The 21000-nt window shown below is 49.7% G+C and overlaps 2 protein-coding genes across 2 annotated transcripts in view; one reads left to right on the top strand and one right to left on the bottom strand.

Moving 5' to 3' along the window:
* The window catches only part of LOC114658628 (putative C->U-editing enzyme APOBEC-4), a 131474-nt gene that overhangs the window by 1853 nt on the left and 108621 nt on the right, over positions 1 to 21000 (top strand). The gene's annotated exons all lie outside the window — the stretch shown is intronic.
* On the bottom strand, positions 1969 to 19392 carry colgalt2b (collagen beta(1-O)galactosyltransferase 2b). The gene is given in 14 exon segments (XM_051933084.1): positions 1969 to 2486; positions 5753 to 5959; positions 6041 to 6168; positions 6722 to 6854; positions 6952 to 7058; positions 7156 to 7232; positions 9701 to 9820; positions 10307 to 10511; positions 10588 to 10607; positions 10610 to 10721; positions 10799 to 10916; positions 10991 to 11101; positions 15652 to 15653; positions 19014 to 19392. Coding segments are annotated over 14 exon segments (1923 nt in total). The 5' UTR covers positions 19320 to 19392; the 3' UTR covers positions 1969 to 2209.

Below are 21000 nucleotides of genomic sequence, written 5' to 3'. Positions count from 1 at the left end.
CTTGTTGGGACAAACCTGGCTGTAAATGTGAAGAGGTTTGGTGACAACAAGAGGCGAGGCTGGGAGCAAACTGTCCCCTTACTGTAAACACACCTAGTCAAGGGTCTTTAGTGCCCCTTATGGTAAAGAGTGAGACCCCCTGCCCTTTATATTATTGGCAGTCCAGGTGACCACCCTCGGACCTCACAACATGGGGGTATGGGGTGGGCCACCATGTGAATGGCATCACGTTTCTTATGAGTGACACAAAGAGACTTTTAAATGTCCTGACTGAATCACGTCCAAATAAACAGAGTGCCCGACTGTCCTGTAGCTTGTTACATCAAAGTGTCCCAAGGTCGGAATTGGGGGGGGGGGCAACATGTGGCTTGCAGGTCTTCATCCCAAGCACTGTCACAATCAACGGGCACATCATCCTGAGCGTTAGTTGCTCTTGTTGCGTAGCCTGCTGGCTTCTTTCATTCTGTACGCCTTGCCGTGGTGTTGAACGTTTCCGTTTCTTTTTCTGTAAAGTTTGCTCCCTTCATTGTAATCAAATGCTGAGGATTAGTGATGAGCAGCCAAAGCCCATCAGCGCTAACCACGTCACTGCCATCGTCGTCTGCTTTCTCAGGTGGGACGCGTCAATTGCAGATGAGCAGCCCAGTCAATACGGTGCTCAGGTTGCTGCTCCCCTTGTCGCCAGCATTTGAATAAAATTAAGGGAACCAACTCTGCATGAAAAAAAAAGATACAAAGCAAAGGCAAGCGTTTAACATTTGGGCAAGAAAACCAGTTACACGGGGGAATAAAATCCAAATATTCCAGATAACTAAACTATCAGATCCGATTAAAGTAGGAATGTGAAGTTGGTTTTGGTATGAAATGCTGCTGCCATGGGGGTCCTCAGGACTGAACTGGAAACCCCCTGCCCTTCTATAATGAGCCAGCAGGTGCCAGTGGCCTGACCCGACGCTCCTGGCAGTGCAAATTATAAAAAGGGAAATAAATGTAAGCAATGGAGGAACAAACCTGAGCAAGTATGAAGGGGCAAACCTCTAGGAAAAAGACAAAATCACTTCACAGTGAAAACAGCTGATGACTGAGGAAAACCAGAAAGATTGGAGACCATAATGATGGCCGCAACCAACAGGAAATCAGAAGTGAAAAGGGCAGCTGGAGAAGAAGAATATGCTAAAAATGCTGATGGGTTTTGGGACTACAGGCAAGCACTCATTGTAGGGGTGAAGGGTACGGTAGATAAGTGAAGCTCAACTCACCTTCATTCCATCCCATATAGCGCCTTTCACAATCTGTTAAGCCACAGTTTGAAGCTCGTGGTGAGAGATGTGCCATTAGTGCTCAGACTCGTCTCACACCAGACACACGTGGCTAAAATTAGTGCTGGTTCCTGCCTTGTGCCTTATGTTGTGGGATAGGCTCCAGTCTCCCGTGACTCTCAATAGCAATGCCTAGCGGCCCCTACATTTGGCTGGCCAGCTGTTTTGGGTGCCCAGAGCCCGACTCTGGGGTCTCATCCATATTCTGCAGCAGGTGGACATTTCTTTCAGGCAGTGGAGGGGTCACAGCCAAATGGCCAGTGTATACACAGTCGCACAGTTACACTCACAGCATACACTGATGATTTGGTTGTGTTCAGGCAGAAAGACGCTATATTAGAAGACTGACATCAACAGACGCTTCAACCCAACAAGGCTCCCCAATCCTATCCACTTAATGGAAGGTCAAGTCGAGTTTTGAAAGTCCCTAAGATCCTACTGGCCACCAATTCCTCTGGATGAAGAGCAACGTTTGTGTCAAAGCTCCCCTTAACACGAGTGGCCCTGTGCTCTTGGTACAGAACTCATTTTAAAGTGACGGCCTCCACCCACTGCACTAATGCCCTTCATATTTAAACACGTCAATGACACACACGCGGGAGCGGCCCTGGCCCAGTTTGGCAGGAGAGTCGGGGCGACCGCAGCCGTTAAGAAGGTACGAGGCTCGCGGCGTGAGATTCAGCCTGCCGTCGGCCCTGCAAAGACACAACACTCACGCGGCGCCGTGGCTTCACAAGCTACTTTAATTGCTGCTGCTTTCACGCACGACGCCGAGTAGCCATCAATCCCTGAGCAAATCCCGTAACTGTACGAGTCTGACTGCCGGCCCCGCACTCTTCTCTATGTACAATCAAGCGGCCGGCAGTAAAGTCCGATGGACCGCTGACCAGTCAGAGCTCCTCCCGGGCCGCGGCACTGCCGCCCACGGGCTGCGTCTGCAGGGCTTCTCTGTTCTGGGCGCTCGAGCCGATGTGCGCCTGCTGCTGCATCTTGCCGGACTTCTGCCGGTCCCAGTCTGTCGTGACGCCTTCGTTGTCCCAGATGGTGGAGGTCTCCGTGTCGCTGATGTAGCCCGGCTCCCCAGTGTAGTGCGTCGGAAAGACGAGCAGCGGCTCCGCTGAGAAGGCTTTCAGGTCCCGCGGCTCGAACATCTCCAGGTACTTCACCCTGAAAGAGAGAGGCAGCCAATCAGAATGTGGGCGGGAGGGAGGGCTGCGCGCGCGCACGCGCGAACAAAGCAGGAGAAGCTGACGGTGACGTCACCTCACAGCAGCCCGCGTAAACCCAGCGTGTCAGGCAGCAGAACGCGCGGATTACAACGAGGACTGGCGGTGCTAAGACTCCGAATAGAACGGCACGCGTCCGACGGTTGGCTCGCTTTACTTTCTAGACCTGGAGCTCCGTGACGCACGTCTGTCTGGTCGTGGCTGGCGCTCGGAAGCAATCGGCGTCCGAGTCAGGCGGGTGTGTATGGAGGACAAAAATGGATACGCAGAAAAATAAAAAGTACAGTGAAATGTGACAGTAAATACAAATTAACAACATGAAGCGTGAGTATAAATAATGAAATGGGCCAGGAATTAAAGTTGCTTATTTTTTTCTTTATGCACGTATTTAATTACCAGCTGGAGTTCCCGCCGTTGCTCTGCCTTAAACAAACTGTCTTTGGAAGTTCAACATGGATGGCAAAAATGATGTGAGAAAACCCCAGCAAGTTCATGCAATTCTTATCCGGATTAGTTACGCAGCTATTGTATTGCTGTACTTGTGCTCTTCTGATGAGATCCCCCTCACTTTGCGTGTCCTGCCATCGGCCTGAAGTTCCCACAGTGCTGGCTTTGGGTCGCCCCGTCCCATCACAGCCCCTCTCCCCGGTAGGCCATGCAGCCTGTGTTTTATTTCTGGACTGACATACACTGTGCTATTTTTGCATGACTGGCAAACAGACACCCAAACGGCCATCGATTTCTTCATTTATTTATTGCAGTGATGTAGCATGAACACGTCACTCAAATTATTCTTGTTGCTCATTGCTTTATGTGTTTAATTATGTTTTCATTTATTTATTTCAATGACGCCTCCTGCAACATGAACTGAGCCCTGAAATACAAAGTGTCACTTTCACTCCTCAAAGCTGAGAGGGCAAGTCCTGTGCTGTGACAAGTGAATCGCCTGCTGTGCGGACAGATGCGCTTTGCTTGAATCCTCCGGTGGCTCAAAGCTCTGATCGCGCACATCGAATAAAAGAAGAAGAAACTGATGATTCATCAACAGGACTTTGCTGCTGGAGTGTCTGCTGTAAATGTGGCACTCGATGGCCAAAGGGTTCATTAAGGTTGCTTTACCAACGATTCACCAATCAAAACACAGTACTTCCTAGAACCCGCCCCCTTGACTTTGATGAGTGAAAGTGACAGTTTTCATCTCAAGGCGTATTTCATGTTGCTTGCTGTGTCAATGAAATAAATAAATGAAAACAGAATTAAATGCATAAAGAAATGAGCATCAAGAATAGTTTTGTGACATGTTTATGTCACTCACATCTGATGTTGTTACAATTAATTAAGTTATTGTTATTTATTTGTGTATTTCTTTATTTATTAATTTTGTCAGAAATACTCCCCCTTAAGTTTTTTCCACCTCAAGGACCTGAATGGAAACAAGCAGAATATGAATTAAAAAACAGTAGCGGTGACTGTGAGTGGGTTTGTCATCCAGGTATGGACGCCCCAAGTCGGCCGTGGCTCGCGTGGGATTTCTGCAGGGTGTCCAGCGTTTCTCCCACATCCCTAAGAGCGGCATTTGGGGGTGGCAAGTGGGGCGACCGCCCCATGCCTCACACCTAAGGGGACCCCGCTTTTGAGGTCTGTGTGTCCCGTTGAGCAGATTTGTCAAGTTATATTCTCCAGTACAGATCCACCACATGTCTCAAGACAGGCTTTGCGGTCTGGCGATCCTAACTAAAGAAAAAGACATTGCAGATCCAGATTAGATGACGAAGATGGCATCAACGACTTTTCCAATCGGAAGGCAAGAAAAGTGGATTTTCGTCTCTGAACCTGGAAACCGGTGAGAGATTTCATGATGATACCTCTACATTAATTTCACAGTTTCTGTTGAAACACTGAAACTCACATTTTATTTGTAGGCCATAAACATGTCCGAATATTTCAAATCTTCTTTCGGCTGCTCCCATTAGGGGTCGCCACAGCGGATCATCTGTCTCCATATCTTTCTGTCCTCTCCATCTTGTTCTGTCACCCCCATCACCTGCATGTCCTCTCTCACAACATCTATAAATCTTCTCTTAGGCCTTCCTCTTCTCCTCTTACCTGGCAGCTCTATCCTTAGCACCCTTCGCTCATTATACCCCTCATCTCTCCTCTGCACATGTCCAGACCAACGTCATCTCGCCTCTCTGACTTTGTCTCACAACCGTCCAACTTGAGCTGACCTTCTAATGTCCTCATTTCTAATCCTATAAATCCTCATCACACCCAATGCCAATCTTAACATCTTTAACTCTGCCACCTCCAGCTCTGTCTGCTGTGCCACTGTCTCCAGCTCATATAACATAGCTGATCTCACTGCTGTTCTGTAGACCTTCCCTGTCACTCTTGCTGATACCCATCTGTCACAGATCACTCCTGACACTTTTCTCCACCCACTCCACCCTGCCTGCACTCTCTTCTTCACTTCTCTTCCACACTCCCTGCTATTCTGTACCGTTAATCCCAAGTATTTAAACTCATCCACCTTCACCAACTCTACTAACCTCATCCTCACCACTCCACTGACCTTCCTGTCATTCACACACATGTCTTCTGTCGACATCCTGCACATCGAGACTCCGAGGATACTTGTAATTTGGGTCCTTTTTCTAGAAGAGGCCCTGTTAATTTCAACAGGACACCGCATCGCATTTCGCACTGTCCTGGTATTGTCGTAAATTACGAATTGCACTTTTTTTAATTGATTATATCATCATATATTTTTTGATAAAGTCTGCGTGTTATCTTGCAAAAACTGAGCTGAATACTTTAATGAGAAAATCTGGTGCATGTTAACATTACTTGTATGATAAGTTTATAGAGTCCACACATACCTGTAACAGCCCTAAGGCCGCCTCTGCCCATCCCAGACACGTTGGCATTTTGTCGTGGTGTGTTTGCCTGAGTGGGCCTTTTCTCTAATGCTGTGACTTCGCAGGTTCAAGAATGTCGTGACTGCCCACCAGTTGCTTTAAATGTAACGCGGCCCTCAAAACCCAAACTCCAGCACAGAATGAAGGGTCAGCAATGGCGCAGTCCACTGGCAGAGGTGTGTGTGTGTGTGTGTGTGTGTGTGTGTGTGTGTGTGTGTGTGTGTGATTGAGCACTTCAGTTGGCTCCATCAACACCCTAAAAATGAGAGAAAGAGAAAGTGTCACTCACTCAGGATGCTTGTTAAACATGACGGGCAGAAACTCGTCCACTGGCAGCATCTTGGAGAGGGGTTCTGCCCGGAGGAGTTTGAGCGCCCCCTGCTGTGAGATCACGTAGCCCAATGTCCAGTAGGAGTAGTCGGCCTCAACCAGGTTCCGAACAGCAGGCACAGACTTTTCAGGTTTCTTGATCTGCATGCGCTTTCTCCCCACATATCTGCAACGCAGCCAAGAAGAAGCTATGAGACAACGGAAGGAGGAGAACAAAGCCGAGCTCACGTCCAAAATGGAGACTCACATCAGGTCCCAGTCCAGCTGGGCTTCCCGGATGTTTGCCATCAGGCTCATCAGTCTTTTCCTGAACTGTGGTTCAAACCTCACATCGTCTTCCAGTACCAGGACACTTTGCAGACCACGGTGCACCACCTGTGAGAAAAAGGGGCACCCAGTTATTAGTCTGCCAAGCTGGTGGTGGGACGTCAGCACCGTGTGGGGATAAAGAACTGAATGAGTGGGTGTCTTCACGTCCAGCAAACACACCCAGTTGGAGCACTTGCCACGTGGGGGTGTGAGTGTGAAGAGAGCACCAAGAGAGCCTTCGGCAACCGTCAGAGTGTGCGGGTGAGTGTGACCATCAGAGTTCGTCAGAAGGGCACTGAGAGTGACATTGTGTGGTACGAATGAGTGTGAGCGAGTGGGCATACAGCAGATGGGCAAATACCTACTGGAACTGCTTGGGCACATCCAGAACATGTGGGACTGGTCGGCAGGAGTTACAGGTGTGTGAGTGACATGAGTGACCTGAGTGACGAGTGTGCAGCACTGTGTGTTGTGTTACCGAGAGGGAATGAAGGAGCCGTGGCCTCTGTGCCCTCTTCTCAGGTGGGCTAAGGTTTGGCTATCTGTCGCCCATGCGGTCTCTGACCCCACAGCTCTGGGGGAACTGACCGATGAGCTGCCCAGCCCACCTAACGTGTACCTCCTTCCATATGTGGTAGTGGCTGAGGAAGCAGCCGATCTCCCCTCGGGTTAGCACCCGGCCGGAGTAGGGGTCCTCGTAGCCAGGAAGCATGTCGATGCCCATCGCCTGCAGCTGCGAGGAGTTCAGAGCGCTGTAAGAGAGGGGTGATGATGTTATTGCTCTGTCATCAGCACTTCTGCAATTGCCATGTCAGCCAAAGTGATGGACCACTTCCTACTAGAGCCCACCTTCCATCCACAGCATCCAACACGCTAGGAACAATCTGTAAAATGGCCAGCGTGCGTAGCATTCGGTCTCGCCGAGCAGTGCGCCTCTTCAGGTTGATCAGGAACATCTGAAGATAAGATGGCAGAGAAAGCCAGTAAGAAGCACTGAGTGCCAGGCCACGTGCCAAAGAGACAGCAAGCAGCCAGTAGGGGTCATCTTGTTACCTCATCAAATCCTGCCTTGTCGAGTGATGGCATGGGCACGTGCACATACTGCGAGGGCTCTATGGGTGGGCGATCAACTGAAAGAGAAAACAACAGCCCATCAGTGTCCTGCCAGGTGGGGATACAAACAAAAAAGGAGCTTACTGTCATTGTCACAGGCCACTGGACTGGCAGGGCTGAACACTGGAGAACATTAAGAGAGCTGAACAGACACGGAATAGAGGACGTGTGGGCAAAATGGGCATGAGAGGGCACACCACCACTCCAACACACAGTCCACTAGAGGGCACACATTAAGAGTAGAGAGCACTGGGGAGGGGGGGGGGGGGGCACACACTGTGTGTAAGGAGACCACCAGAGTGCAGTCCTGGCCCCCCCCATGGCTGCGGGTTTTGGGTCCAATCAGTTGTTTTTACCTTTACTGGGTCTCATTGCTTATTTAGCTGTCCTGTTCTGGTTATTCTGCTCTTTAGCATTTCAAAAAGTGCATTATTGTTAGATTTACATTCCTAATAAATCAAGAAATATTTGTCTGTCTTGCAATGTCATTAGATTTTAATTTTATTAATCAGACACCAGAGCAAGTGACACTAACTGGTGAAGGACAGCAGCTGCTTTAGCTGAACCCAACTGTGTGCTTCCTAGTAATTAAAAAAACAAATCAATAAACAACTAAATAACTAGAAAATTAAAGAACAAATAAATAAACAAATAACTTGAATATTAAAAAACAGATGAATAAACAAATAACTAGAATATTAAAAACAAACAAATAAACAACCATATAGCTAGAAAATAAAAAACATAAATAAACAAATAACTAGAATATTAAAAAATAAATAAATAGAATATAAAAAAAACAAATCAATCAATAAACAAATAACTAGAATATTAAATAAACAAATAACTAGAAAATTAAAAACCAAATAAATGAACAAATAAATAACTAAAATATTAAAAAACAAATAAATAAACAACTATATAGCTAGAAAATAAAAAACAAATAAATAAATAACTAGAATATTAAAAAACAAAGAAATAAACAAATAAATAACTAGAATATAAAAACAAATAACTAGAATATTAAAAAACAAACAAATGAACAACTAGAATATTAAAAATAAACAAACAACTATATGGCTAGAAAATAAAAAACAAATAAATAAACAAATAACTAGAATATTAAAAAATAAATAAATAAACAAATAACTAAAAACAAATAAATAACTAGAAAATTAAAAACCAAATAAATGAACAAATAAATAACTAGAATATTAAAAAAACATAAAAATAACTAGAATATTAAAAAAACAAACAAATAAACAACTAAATGACTAGAAAACTAAAACGATAAACTGAATTGTCTAGTGTCCAAATTGACGCTCCGCTCATCGACGTCACTATTAAAGTCGGTGCCTCAACTCAAGTGACGAAAGTCTTTGTGATTGTCACAGAAACGTCTCGTTTTTCACCCACTGCTGGAGGTCCATAGCCACCACATGACATCACATTCATAATCACTGGCCTTGAAATTGTCTGAAGTGAAAGCCCACAGCTTGCGTTTGACGTGTGTCACTTTTCACCTTCTGCAGGTGGCTCTTGGAGGGCTAAGACCACCAGTAAAAATCAAATGTCTGAAGTCTGATCGTATTCATTAACCACACAATAGCAGAGAAAACCCTCCGCACGCCTATATTACCGATCTTCATTTTTTCCAAGCTGTGTGAAATGGAGTAACTTTGACCCCTCACACGCCATTAGGGGGTCCGTTCGTGTGGCGTGTACAAGTTCAAGTCCTCACCGTTTTTGGTGGACACACCTGCAGTTTCAGTTTATTCTTTATCAGACAAATTGTCCAAAATGGTCTAAATGTGTTTTTGTTTTGTTGGAGTCTCAAGGGCCAAGAAGCTTGACTTGCCTATCTAGACATCAAGATGAATTGACTGGTGTGCCATATGTGTGGCGGGCGAGTTAGGAGGCACCAGACATCAAACACAGAAGTCTTTTCAAAGCGCTCAGAAGTAATTCTTATCGACACCATCTCTGGATGGGTCTAAAAATCACCAAGTGGGAGGTGAGCGCTTGCCTAATTAACACAGGAGTCCGATTCAAAGGAGAAAGTGGAAGCTGCAGCCACAGTGGGGTGCCATGACAGAATTTCAGAACCCCTGAGGACATACCCTGAGTTCAAGGAGGGGCTTGCTTGTCCTGCATGTCCTGCTGGCCGCCAGAGGGCTCACTAGACTATTAGAGGGCCCACAGCATGTTTGGTTTCAGGTGGCCACCAGAGGGCTCACTTTGCTGACAGGTGACTGACTTGACTTCTCCGCTACTCCTGGCGCGTGTTGGCTACCCGTGACCAAAGCAGCACATTAAGACACACACAGCTACTGGACACGCCAACATACAAGTACATGATTGGGTCGGTCAGTACAACACCGGCGGTGACTCCTCAGAACTCTTCTGCAGACCTTATGTCACCTGGTGTTGGACAGTTAGTGGAGGTGAGGGGCCACATGGTACGTGGCGCCTGAGTAGCACTTACCCATAGCATCAGTTTGGACGTGAATGCAGCTGTCTACTTCTTCCTCAAGGGTCTGCTGTGGTTTTAGAGGAACAGGCAGGTACCCATAGTGCACCTGGTTACAAACGTACATCTGAATACCTAGGAACACATGAGCAGAGGTCAGTGGTCAAGCAGGGCACACAGCCAGCACTTTGGCCAATCGGGCAGCTCTGGCCTGTTACCACGACAGCAGGCTGCACTTCAAAAACACCCCAGTGAGAGCAGCTCTGCTGCCCAGCGGTGAGCCCATGACCCCCCCCCCCCCAAAACCCCCCATCCCCCGATGCACTGCTGCTTTGATGTCTCGCGTTACAGGAAGTCATTTTATATTAATGAGGGCCCGCGGCTCATCTGCCTTTACAGGCACACGTGACCAGAGACCACCCTGGGCTGTCAGGCAGTTCTGAGGAACCAAGAGGACAACAAGCAGAGAAGAGTATGAGAGGCTCCAGGAGGTGGCATGAGAGCCGGCGGTTAGAAGACACCATGCCCGCCAGATATGAACATCACACACATGTGCAGTGTGTCGAGCCGCCATGGTCCGCTCTACCTGATGCCAACCCCTGCACTCATCTGGACCTTCACCTGCTTGCCTGGCAGAGAATGCGAAGACCATGATGTCATCAAAGGCCCAGGTGTAGTCGGGATGAGGGGGGTAGAATGCCAAGGAACGTGTGGCAGCTTTGCGAAGGTCAATCAGGAAAGTGGAGTGCACCATGGGCACTGCAAAGCAGCCGGTTTGCTTCCACTCCCTGATGGGCACGTAGTCGGGCGTCCGCTTGTAATACCCCTTAAAAGAGAAAAGAGGAAAATGGTGAGTGACCATCGGTGCCCCCATGGCCATGCCCTTGGTGCTATGCCCTTACCTGTGAGGTGATCCCACACAGAAGTTGGAGTACAGGCTGCGAGATTCCAGCATCGGTGCCACTATTGTACGGTTTTCCAAAATCATCAAATTCAGGATTTGGGGGTTGGACAGAAAGTTGTCAGCATCTGCAAACTGAACAACGAGCACTCAGGTCAAGAAAACGGGAGTGCGGCCGGCGGTACGAGCACGTGGCGGATTGTCACACCTACCAGCACGTAGTCGGCCCAGAGCTCCCTCGCCGACTGCAGGGCCTCCTGGCGCAGCTTCATCACCTGCTTGAACCGTGAGCTCGTCCAGTGCTTGGGCCCCGACTCGTCAGGGTAGGAGCTGTAAAGACACGGGTGTCAGACTGGACCCCCCCATTAGCAGGACCCATCCCACCCCACACCGTGCCCACCCACCGTGGCTCCTGCACGTTCTTCCACTCCACGTGGTGGTACAGTTTCTGGACATTCTTCAGCCACTCCTGCAGCACGACGCTGGTGTTGTCCACATTGTGGTCACTTGCGGCCCTGCACAGCGAGAGACAAGGAGGGAGAGAGAGATGTGACAATCTGAAGTCAGCACCGTGGTTGAATAAAGTTGGCACCCTTGTGCCATGACCTCTGTGGCAGCCTACAGTATCGGGCCCCGTGCCAGGCTGTTTATTTCCTGCTACTCATACATGAACCCAGTGCCGATTTGACACTAACGCAGTGACAGTCAGAAACTGGGCACACTTCAGCCCACTCTCTGACTCTAGCATTACAAAACATGACAACATGACAAATGTGTCACTCACACAGATGCCCAATGCCAAAGTGCACTCTGTTGTTAACTCTCTCCCCCTACGTAATGGGCACTACTGTGCAGTGGTGCCAGTTTGACCCAAGCCCTCTGCGTGAAGCCATTGTTTACTGCCCATGTCTCCCGTCACTTAAGACGCATGAAAATCAAAGGACTCGCCAGTCTGCCGCCCGTCTCCCTGGTAATTACGGGTTTCAGGCAGGTGAGTGCCGCTCGGCCTGTTATTACAATGGCACTGCACCTGTCGGGAAGACTTCAGCTCTTCAAGTCTGGCCTTCCCTGGGCATGACATGGGTGATGGCTGGGGGTCCTCAACAGCAAGCCTGGCACAGGACAGGATTTGACCAGAGGCTTGCAGAACCGAGAGCCACAAGTGACAGCCGGTAGACATGGCATAAATGAAAGAAAAGAGAAAGTCCTGGTGGAGAAGGCAAAAAATTAACAATCAAGGGTGGAATGACTGGAGAGCCCAAGCAGTGAGTGCCTCCTTGGGACGTGGCATTATTGGAGGGCACTGTGTTACTGTTCTTTGAAAAGTGCAATGTCGTCCAAGTCTGATCAGGATGTGAGGCCTGAATTGTGGCAGTGAGATGGCACAGGACACACACCACTGTGGCATCTCAGCTGCTGTCACACTTCTCACCATGCGCCACGTGTCCAGCCAAATCCCAGAATACCAACACACCAGTTGTTGCCAATAGTGGGAGGGCACTGTGATGACCGCATCTTGCCAGCTCCTACTTTCTGACCACTTTCACCGCCATTTGGAAAAAGGGCCAACGGGTCAGAAATGGGCCAGATGGAGGCGAGGAGCCACCTACCTTCATGGGACCTACCTGAGCCCACACCTGATGGACTCACGCACTTCTCTGAGTGGACTCAGCTGGAGACGAAGGGAGGACAGCAGGAGGAAAGTAGAATGGAAAGAGCAGAGGCCTGGGGGACTTCAAGGAGACTCTAAAGGACTTGGGGTGGATGCACGAAAGCTGAAAGTGGAACATGCAGAGCTCGATGGGCATTGGATGACCGCCTCATATGCCAGGTTGTGAATGAAAGACAAAGAGCAAGTGGCATTGCTTGTCAGAACAGTAATGAGGTGCCACGCCATCATTTCAAGTGCATGTGGCATCCATGACCCGTCATGTAGGTTGAGCCGATCACAAGAAGTGCAGAAGACGATAAACAAACACAAACTGAAGACAACAGAAGTGCCACCTGCTGGTAGCAAAGGGTGAGCAGCATGCAACATTGGAGATAAAAAGAGAAGGGGCTGAGAAATGGGGCTGGGCACACAAATGAGGCCACTGGAAAGAATGAAAGAATCTGACATAGCGACTTCACACAAGTGGGAAGCACACGGGCCATTGAACTGCGGCATCTGTTTAAGTCAACAGTGGCATGGGAAAGCTCAGCGATATCACGAGAGGTAAACCACCGTCAGAAATGGAGGAGACCAGAAGACGAGACGTCGTCAAACCGCATATCACGCCATCTTAGTTCTTATTGTGTGAGACAGCTTGTGTCAGCGGTAAATCGTGATGACAAGCAAAGTACAAACCACCAAGTAGAACTGTTTGTATCTGCAACCTCGGAAAACCAGGACTGTCACCACACTGACATCATCCCGGGGTAGCACTGCACTGGCAACGATACACAGCAATGTCCCAAAAAGGCCACATGCGTAGGAAACACTCTGACTCTGAACACAAACGGAAGGACGCGTGTCCTCCGATATGAAAATGTCAGAACAACGACAGCAGACCACAACACGTCATCGGCTACTCGTGCTGAAGTCGGAATTGAGCAAGAGGGCGAGATGCGAGTTTAAATAAACACCACCAGAAAGTCTCAAATCTCCACACGTTGGCACCAGACGGGTCAAGAAGACAACAAGAAAGCCGTCATTGAAAAGGTGGAAACATTCAAAAGGGATCAGCATGGAAACTCCGCTCAGAAACACAGAGACGGCAAAGCTGCAGGACTGAGGTGGAACGTTAACACGATGAGAAGATACGAAGGATAATGACGCAGGCATGGAAAGGGAATCCAAAAATAAAAGAGGAAGGACAAGACGAGAGGTAAAGGGGACATACGAGCCTGGGGCTCTACAAGGCGCTGAAGGATCCACACTTTAGTAGGCCCGCTGGAATGGGGACAAGGAGCTGGACACCAGGAAGGGAGATGAACAAGGTCAGGACCACTGAACGGCAGAGAGTTGCTACTCAAGGAACACGAGTGACCAAAATAAACCCAAACTCAACCAAGTCAAAAGTGCACAGAGAAAAACGTCCTCAAGCTAACAATGGTGACACCGAATGGAAGAGTTTCAAATTCTGATGGGGATTACGACAGAAGGAGTTCTTCAGCAGAAACACATGGACACAGATGGGAACTTGTTAAGGGTCAAAGGACACAAACGACGGAGAACTCAAGACGTGTGCTACGTGGCCCAGTGGTGGAGTGGGCAGGAGGGCTCTGGCACCTTCAGAACTCACTTGAGGACATTTTGGAGAAGTTAAGTGAATAGAACTGATGAGCTTGTGTGGTGAACGGGCCTGTTCTTGTCACATCTGCTCTACGCGTCTACACATGGAAGTGTGTGTGTGTGTGTGTGTGTCGGTCTGTCCGGCCCAGAAGTGACAGGGTGGAGTCGGGCCAAGGATACACAGGAAACCTCAGAAGAAAGTCAAAGTCACTTAGCCGCTAATAACACAAGCGAGGCGAGCACATCAGCAAAACAAATTCCTCCTAGGAGAGACCAGACGCCCAGAGGAGTTCCTTTCAATTACCCGACGTCTCTGCATTTCAGTTTTTACAGCCAGTCATTAATAATGGAAATGACACCAAGCTGTCACCAGTTATGGAAGAGCAGCCAGGCCAGCAACCACAAACTGCCGTGGAGAAACGAGCAGAGTCTTCAGAAGGGCAGTCAGAACGTGGAGCACATAACGCCATCTCAGTTCATGGAGTGAGCCCGGTGGTTTGGGCGCGGCTTGTCTTTATTTCACTTCTAATCCCAGCACATCCCTGTTCCCTTCATATTTCTTGTCGTCCACTTGACATGTTATCTCATACCAGTGACCTCACCTTGTAAACTCCTTTCCCTTCATAATCGTCAATCTTTTCATGACAATCATTAGGACTCGTAGGTCGTGCTTGCCGCCTGGCCCAGAGATGAGCATCACCTGATCATCATTTACATTCCTCACATTCCTAATCTTCAGCTAATAAAAAGTGAAGGCTTTAATAACGTCAGGATGGCCCACCTATGAGAAACTGAACTGCTCCTCATGCACCAGAATCCCCTAAGACTGAAGGGACAGGCAGCGGTGCCACTGAGAGGAGCTGAGCTGCTGGAGCTGGAGGCAGGCAGGCAGGCAGGCAGGCAGATGGCCATTTTGAAGGTCAGCTCTTAAACTCCTGTGCACAACACAGCGTGCTTTTAACTTGATCATCTAGAACATTCATAAGCCTTGAAATATCAAATCAAATGGCATTTAAAAAATGTTTACATGTTTAAGTGTGCGGTGGGCTGGCGCCCTGCCCGGGGTTTGTTTCCTGCCTTGCGCCCTGTGTTGGCAGACCCCTGTGACCCTGTAGTTAGGATATAGCGGATTGGATAATGGATGGATGGATAGATGTTTAAAGTGTTTATGCACGAGCACGTGAGCTGGCGTAGTCGTCTGTAAGTTTAAGGGCCTTGCAGAAACTTGTTCAGAAAGCCAGAAGGCCCAGCAGCGCCACCAGGTCCCAACAGAAGGGTCTGATTACTCGGCTCCCTGAGACACACACAGCATCCTTACTTCATAGAGAACAAGGCAAGTGACAAACAAGCAGGCCACCATTAAACAAGAGCAGCAGCCTGTAGATAACAACAAGATGTCAAGCAACTCCTTTTAAGAGTCAATAGTTCTCAAAGCAATAAGGACCAAGCTCACTGTGACCATTAAAAGGCACACGAAATGGTGACATCCACAAAGTGCCAGCCTGAAATAAAAATAATCAAAACTCAATCAAAAATGAGGACAAAAAGAAAAAAAACAAAGGAGAGGTGTGAAGAATACGGCGAGTCATCAGATCATGACGGTCAAGCAGATCAATGACCATTACAACCAAAGGAGACAGAAGAAGACGTTAAAGCCAAAGAACAAAGCACCGGGCACCAGTGGCAGATCCACTCAAGTGTGACATCAGCCGCCACTTAACTCACAGGACTGGGCCGGGAGGTCAGAAAGACCCCGTTCTGGCCAGCTGACTGGGCCTGTGTTCGTCTCACCACTACACTGACTGGGGATGACTGGGGCTGCAGATTCCACATACTAGGAGGATCTCTCTGAAGATCACTCGAGGGAGAGTATGAGCAGACCTGGAAGAAGAAGAGCAGTTTAAGAAAAGAGAGAGGAACGAGAGACATCACCATGAATATGAGGTGGACCACAGCAAGGCCATTGGCTCAAAGTCGTGAAGACCTCAGGCCACGTTGACAAGTATGGCTGTGCCAGAACATTGGATGGTTTTCCCTTATGTGTAGGATTTTCATCCATCAAGAGGCAACAGTTTGAAAGTGATAAGGAGAAAGGCAAAGAATTACAAAGATGTCTAACAAAGCCACAGACTTCACCATACCCGCTCAAATTATCTTCTGAATCATTTAACCGATCAGAGGAACTTGGAGGGAGAACTCCTCTCACGAGATCAAAGAGCAGAGCCTGAGAATGAGCTCGAGTCTTAACGTGAAGAGTCCAAGGATTGAGGCAACTGGAAATGTCAGTAATGACATCATTGACAGGGCAGAAGTAGAAATACAGACGGACTTGAGCCTGACAGGTGGTGACAAGCAGTTGAGAAATCCAACGGCCAATCGCTCTCAGTCAAGACGAGACCTCCAGGGGCACCGATGCACACAGAAATCTGTCCAGTCTGTTCAAACCCGACTAATCTCAGCGCCGTTGTGTTGATGCAAGAGAAAGACGGTGAAGATCCAAGAGGGGAAGAAAACCAATGGCTTTGCATTACAGTGCTGGTGAAGAACTCTCAGTTGGTATTGGAGGAGACTAAAACGTTGACTGTCATGTTTGGACCAATCATGAAAAGAGAAGGATCATCAGGGAGAGGCATCGCCTCCAGTGTTACAGAAGAAGACCAGCGACACACTCTAACAGTATCAGTGATTTGGCACCTGACTGAAGATCCAATCCATGTATGTGGCACGAAGGTGTGCCTATGCACAGACTCGATGGCACTTATAACAGCTACAGTAACAACCGCGTTGAGAACAAGTGCCAGTTGTATCTCTGAACCACCAAGTGGTAGAACTTGCAGGGACATTGATTACGTCAAACAGAAATGACAGACGTGTGTGCAGCGACCCTCTTAGCGTGTGGATGGCCGCGGTGCGAATGTCATATGACTTCTTATCGGTTAGTGATTGGTGTTCTCCTGGCACCTTCGTGTTGTGCGTTGGGTTGTGTTGATGGCAGCTGGAAGTTGTGTACTTCACTGGCATTAAAGATGGCACTCAAGTTTGTGGATGTTTCTACAAGTTCTGTGTGCGATTCTTAGCTTACGTCTGTCTAGCGCTACAAGGATTGTCCACGAGTTTTGTATTTTTATTTTTTTAAATCGGATTTGTTCCAAATCTATGAATTACAGAAGACGTTTTATAACAATGACAATTAAAGACAAAGCAACAAGAAGCTGTACAACTGATAATTGTCTCCTGTGACACACGCTAACCCAACTGGTGATCTGCTCAGCCTTTCGTGTGACATTCATTCATCAGCGTCCAGTCTTTGCGAGTTTCGTTTCTACAGGTGACATATAATCACGAGGTTTACTGAGCGCGGTGCTTGTGTTTTGCCCTTCTCCCCGCTATAACTACGCCTTCTCAGCCCAGGGTTCCATGAAATTGTGAGCCTCACTGGGAATCACACAGGCACTAAATGAGCCCCGCCCCCAATGCCAATGAACACAACAGGAAGGCCACGCCCCCTCCGTGTGATCCTTTGGACTGTCTTGTTTAATGTAACACCACGCCCCTTGTGAGGAGACCACACCCCCACTGTATTGGCTGCTTTGGACCATGTGGTCTAGTGCCACGCCCCTTGTGATCAGACCACACCCCCTTGGCTGTCTCCGCCCTCCAAGTTTTTTTTGCCCCTTTTTTGAAGGACAATGAATTTAAAACAACACCCAACTCAATCAAACGAATACGATTAGCGTCACAAAAAGCCCACAAACTGTCATGGAGACCTCGTCGACACCACATCACTGGCCTCATGAGGTGAGGATGATGAGGAGTGGATGTCTTATCAGTTGTCTAGCACAATGTAACTGGGATAAAATGGGAACTGTGAATGAACAGGCAGTTCCCAATAATCTCAAACCAGGAATCTCCTGGGGTCGCACATGTTTCCCTGGAAATAAAAGCACAGGAAGAGGGGGAGCAGGAGATGCCACAGTAGGGGACACAGAGGGCACTGTGCCTAGCAGCTTGGACAGATGGGGCAGTGATGAAAGGCGCTATATTCTACCCGCCAGTGTGAGCACAGCCGAGGACAGGTCACGCAGGCACCGGCTGCCACAGGAGACTCATTACTGATTAATGAGTTGCATGCCCTGTGGAGAGCAGCGGGCAGCACTTTTAATGAGGCGCTCAGTGCCACGCTGGGCTGGCGGCGCTTTGATGATGAGCTTGGCTCCTGGGCCATTGCTGCTAATAAACTGCTGAAGTAACTGCAGCTCCTGGGGGCGCCGTGCATCACTCACTCTGCGGATGGGCCGGGGGCACAGTGGGCACAGGAGAACAGCGCCCACATGTGACTGCTCAAAGTCAAGGGGCTTCCAGGGGCTGGGACAGGGATTCCTGACAAGTCATGTGAGCCGACTTCTCCTCACTGCCATCTCGAATTCCTGAGGCCCTCAGATGCTATGAATGAATCATTGTGAAGAGCGCTGGGTGGACATCAATCTCCATTCTGATGATGCGGAATGAATGGCGCTTTGTTTGCATGGCAGCGCTGTGCGCTCCGGGTGGGCCAGCTCAGGGTAAGGGCAGCGCTCCAGCTCCACGTCCACGGCGAAAGCAGGTGCTGTCCGCTCGAGGGGGGGGGGGGGGGCGTCCAGCCTCGGGTTTCAACTGCAGCCGGGACCCCGTGACCGACAGGGAGCGCAGCGTCTTAGCCAAATGGAAGGAGGCAGCGCGAGCCGCGGGTCACCAGACAGGACAGGAGCGCCACGAAGGGAGGCAGGACGCGTCTCGGACGCCGCTCTGGATGAGCAGGAGCGGACGGCCAGCGTGAAGCCGCAGATTGGCGGCGCTCTGCTCAACTTCACCTTCTTCTCGGAAGGTCCGCCTTTCGGTGAGCTGGCCGTCTTCACGCCTGCAGGTCACCCCGAGTCACCACGTCCATGTGACCATCGCGCCCCTCCCCTCACCTCGCAAGTAAACACCAAAATGTCAAGAATGTGGAGAAGGCGAGCGAGCGGGGAGCGGAGAGGGCTGGTGTGGATGAGTGCCGAGCTCCGACCGGTGAGCTCGGGGGACATCAGCCTCGGAACGGGGGGACGGAGAAGACCTTGCGGATCGAGGAAGAGATGAACGCGAAAGAGCGAAGGTCCGCGCACGCAGGGGCTCACCAGAGTCGCCAGCCGCTCCTTCGGGTAGTCCAGCCGATCGATGCAGCCCAGGTAGAGCGGGAGGCTGTGCGCGCTGTTTCGGGCCAGGATCGCGATCATCACCGTGGGCTTCTGCAGGGGCGACTCCGCCGGGGGCCCGGCATCGTCCGGCCGCAGCCCCCGAGCGACGGAGAGCAGGAGCAAGCCGAGCGTGAGAGCGGTGCCTGTGGCCATCGTGCTGTGTCTCGGCGAGGGGGGCGTGCGGCTTGACTCGGGCTGGGGGCGGAGGTGGGGAGGCGGGAGAGCCCGCCCAGGTGCCACCTGCATGTAGACAGGAATGTGTCCGCGGGCCTCGGCAAAAAAACAAAAAGAAGAGGCACATGGGCGGCAGAGTGTCCCAGGCGGGGGGGTGGTATGCTGTCCTAATTCATATAGCGCCTTTCTGTACCCTCGCGGGCATTTTTAATCCTGCAGAGCCGAAGTGGCGATTTTACGGCGGGGAGGGGACTAAAGCGATCATTAAATACAAATACAAATAAATAAATAAATGTTGGGACCTCGTCCAGGTCTTCAAAATCCTCATTAGATGCTGCAGATGGTGAATCCCACACTGGAGGACACTGGGGAAGTGCAGTTAGGACTGAAGACGAGAAGAACTGGGAAGTACTCAGAGTTTTGTCAGTCTGGAAAAAAACCACTGAGTCAGAGACCTGGAGGACCTCTAAGAAGCCCCCGGATGAGACCCCTGGACCTCTCAGCTACTAACTACACAGACGAGCATTAGGGTTAGGGTGCCTTAAATAGGACCCTCTGTAAATGTCAGGTTGAGGACCCTGAACAAGCGCGACACTCTGTAGCCCCCCCCCCCCCCCCCCCCCCCCCATCTCATTGGCCAGAATCCCAGCACATTATTTTCCACTTTGGCTTTTCCAGGCGTGGCGTTCACCTCAGCAGGCTCACAATCCCAGCTCTCTGCTCATTCCTTGTCAATGGCGCCCACAGCCAAGCAGCCCGTCCCGTTCCCTCTTAACACTCAGCTGTTATTAAACAGAAGTAAACTCCGAAGGCGCTTTTTGTCAACGACTCGCGAAGACTCACGCCATTTAACCCTTTAGCGGTCTGGTGAGACATCATGGATTGTCCCATTCAGGAGGGCCGTAAAAGTCACATGAAGTTCAGATGAGGAATTCTCTCCTTTGAGTTACTGCTCAGGCCTGTGATTGGACCTTCGTGTCACCCCTCAGGTCACTGCTGTCGGCCTCGTCAGACTCCTGGCACACTCAACACGACCTCAATGCAGGACAGCAAACTCCGAGCTTCGTGTGGATTTCTGTCAAACTGTGCCCACACCCTCCATGCTGTTAATGGTCACACAGCGCCTGTCCGGGCAGGCCTCGCCACTTTGAACAACTTCAGGTCAACGCGCTGGCCGGGGGGCTTTGGGGTGGGGCTGGGGGATGAGCGCTGCATGGACTACCAGGGGACAAATCCTTTGGGATTTCATTAATGGCATAAAGTTCAAGATTGCACTTTGATGACATTCAGGAGAGATGACTCAGCTGTGGCACCTCGCAGGGACCCTCAAGTAACAGACATCCTGCAGGGGGACAGCCCTGAGCCCACCACCCACAAGCCAGCTCTCATGTCCTTTCCTGTACGGCCCCGTGCGTCTTTTCTCAGACCCCTGAACTCCTCCAGCTGACCTCTCCCTCAAGCCCCTTGAGGGTCTGAAATCTTTCATCTTATGTGGTCACCTCAACTGTCTCTGGTGCTCCTAGCCAGGTGTCTGCAACACCCCTGGAACTTTTGGTCAGATGTCCTCAGTGTCTTCAGTCAGGTGACTACAATCCTGTCACTGAGACGTGCCCAGTGGTGCCAGTCTGTTATAGTCAGTATGTCCAGTCTGGTGGAATCCCAGAATTGCCCCCTCTGATTACTGGAGATGCCCTCCATTGTTTCCTCCTCAGGCAGGCACTGGGGCCCACCAATATTTCTTTTTTCAAATTGG

The sequence above is a fragment of the Erpetoichthys calabaricus genome, chromosome 10 (assembly GCF_900747795.2).
Source record: "Erpetoichthys calabaricus chromosome 10, fErpCal1.3, whole genome shotgun sequence".
NCBI classification, from domain to species: Eukaryota; Metazoa; Chordata; class Cladistia; order Polypteriformes; family Polypteridae; genus Erpetoichthys; species Erpetoichthys calabaricus.
The sequence above is the reverse complement of the archived record's forward strand: the minus strand, read 5'-3'. Positions and strand labels throughout refer to the sequence as shown.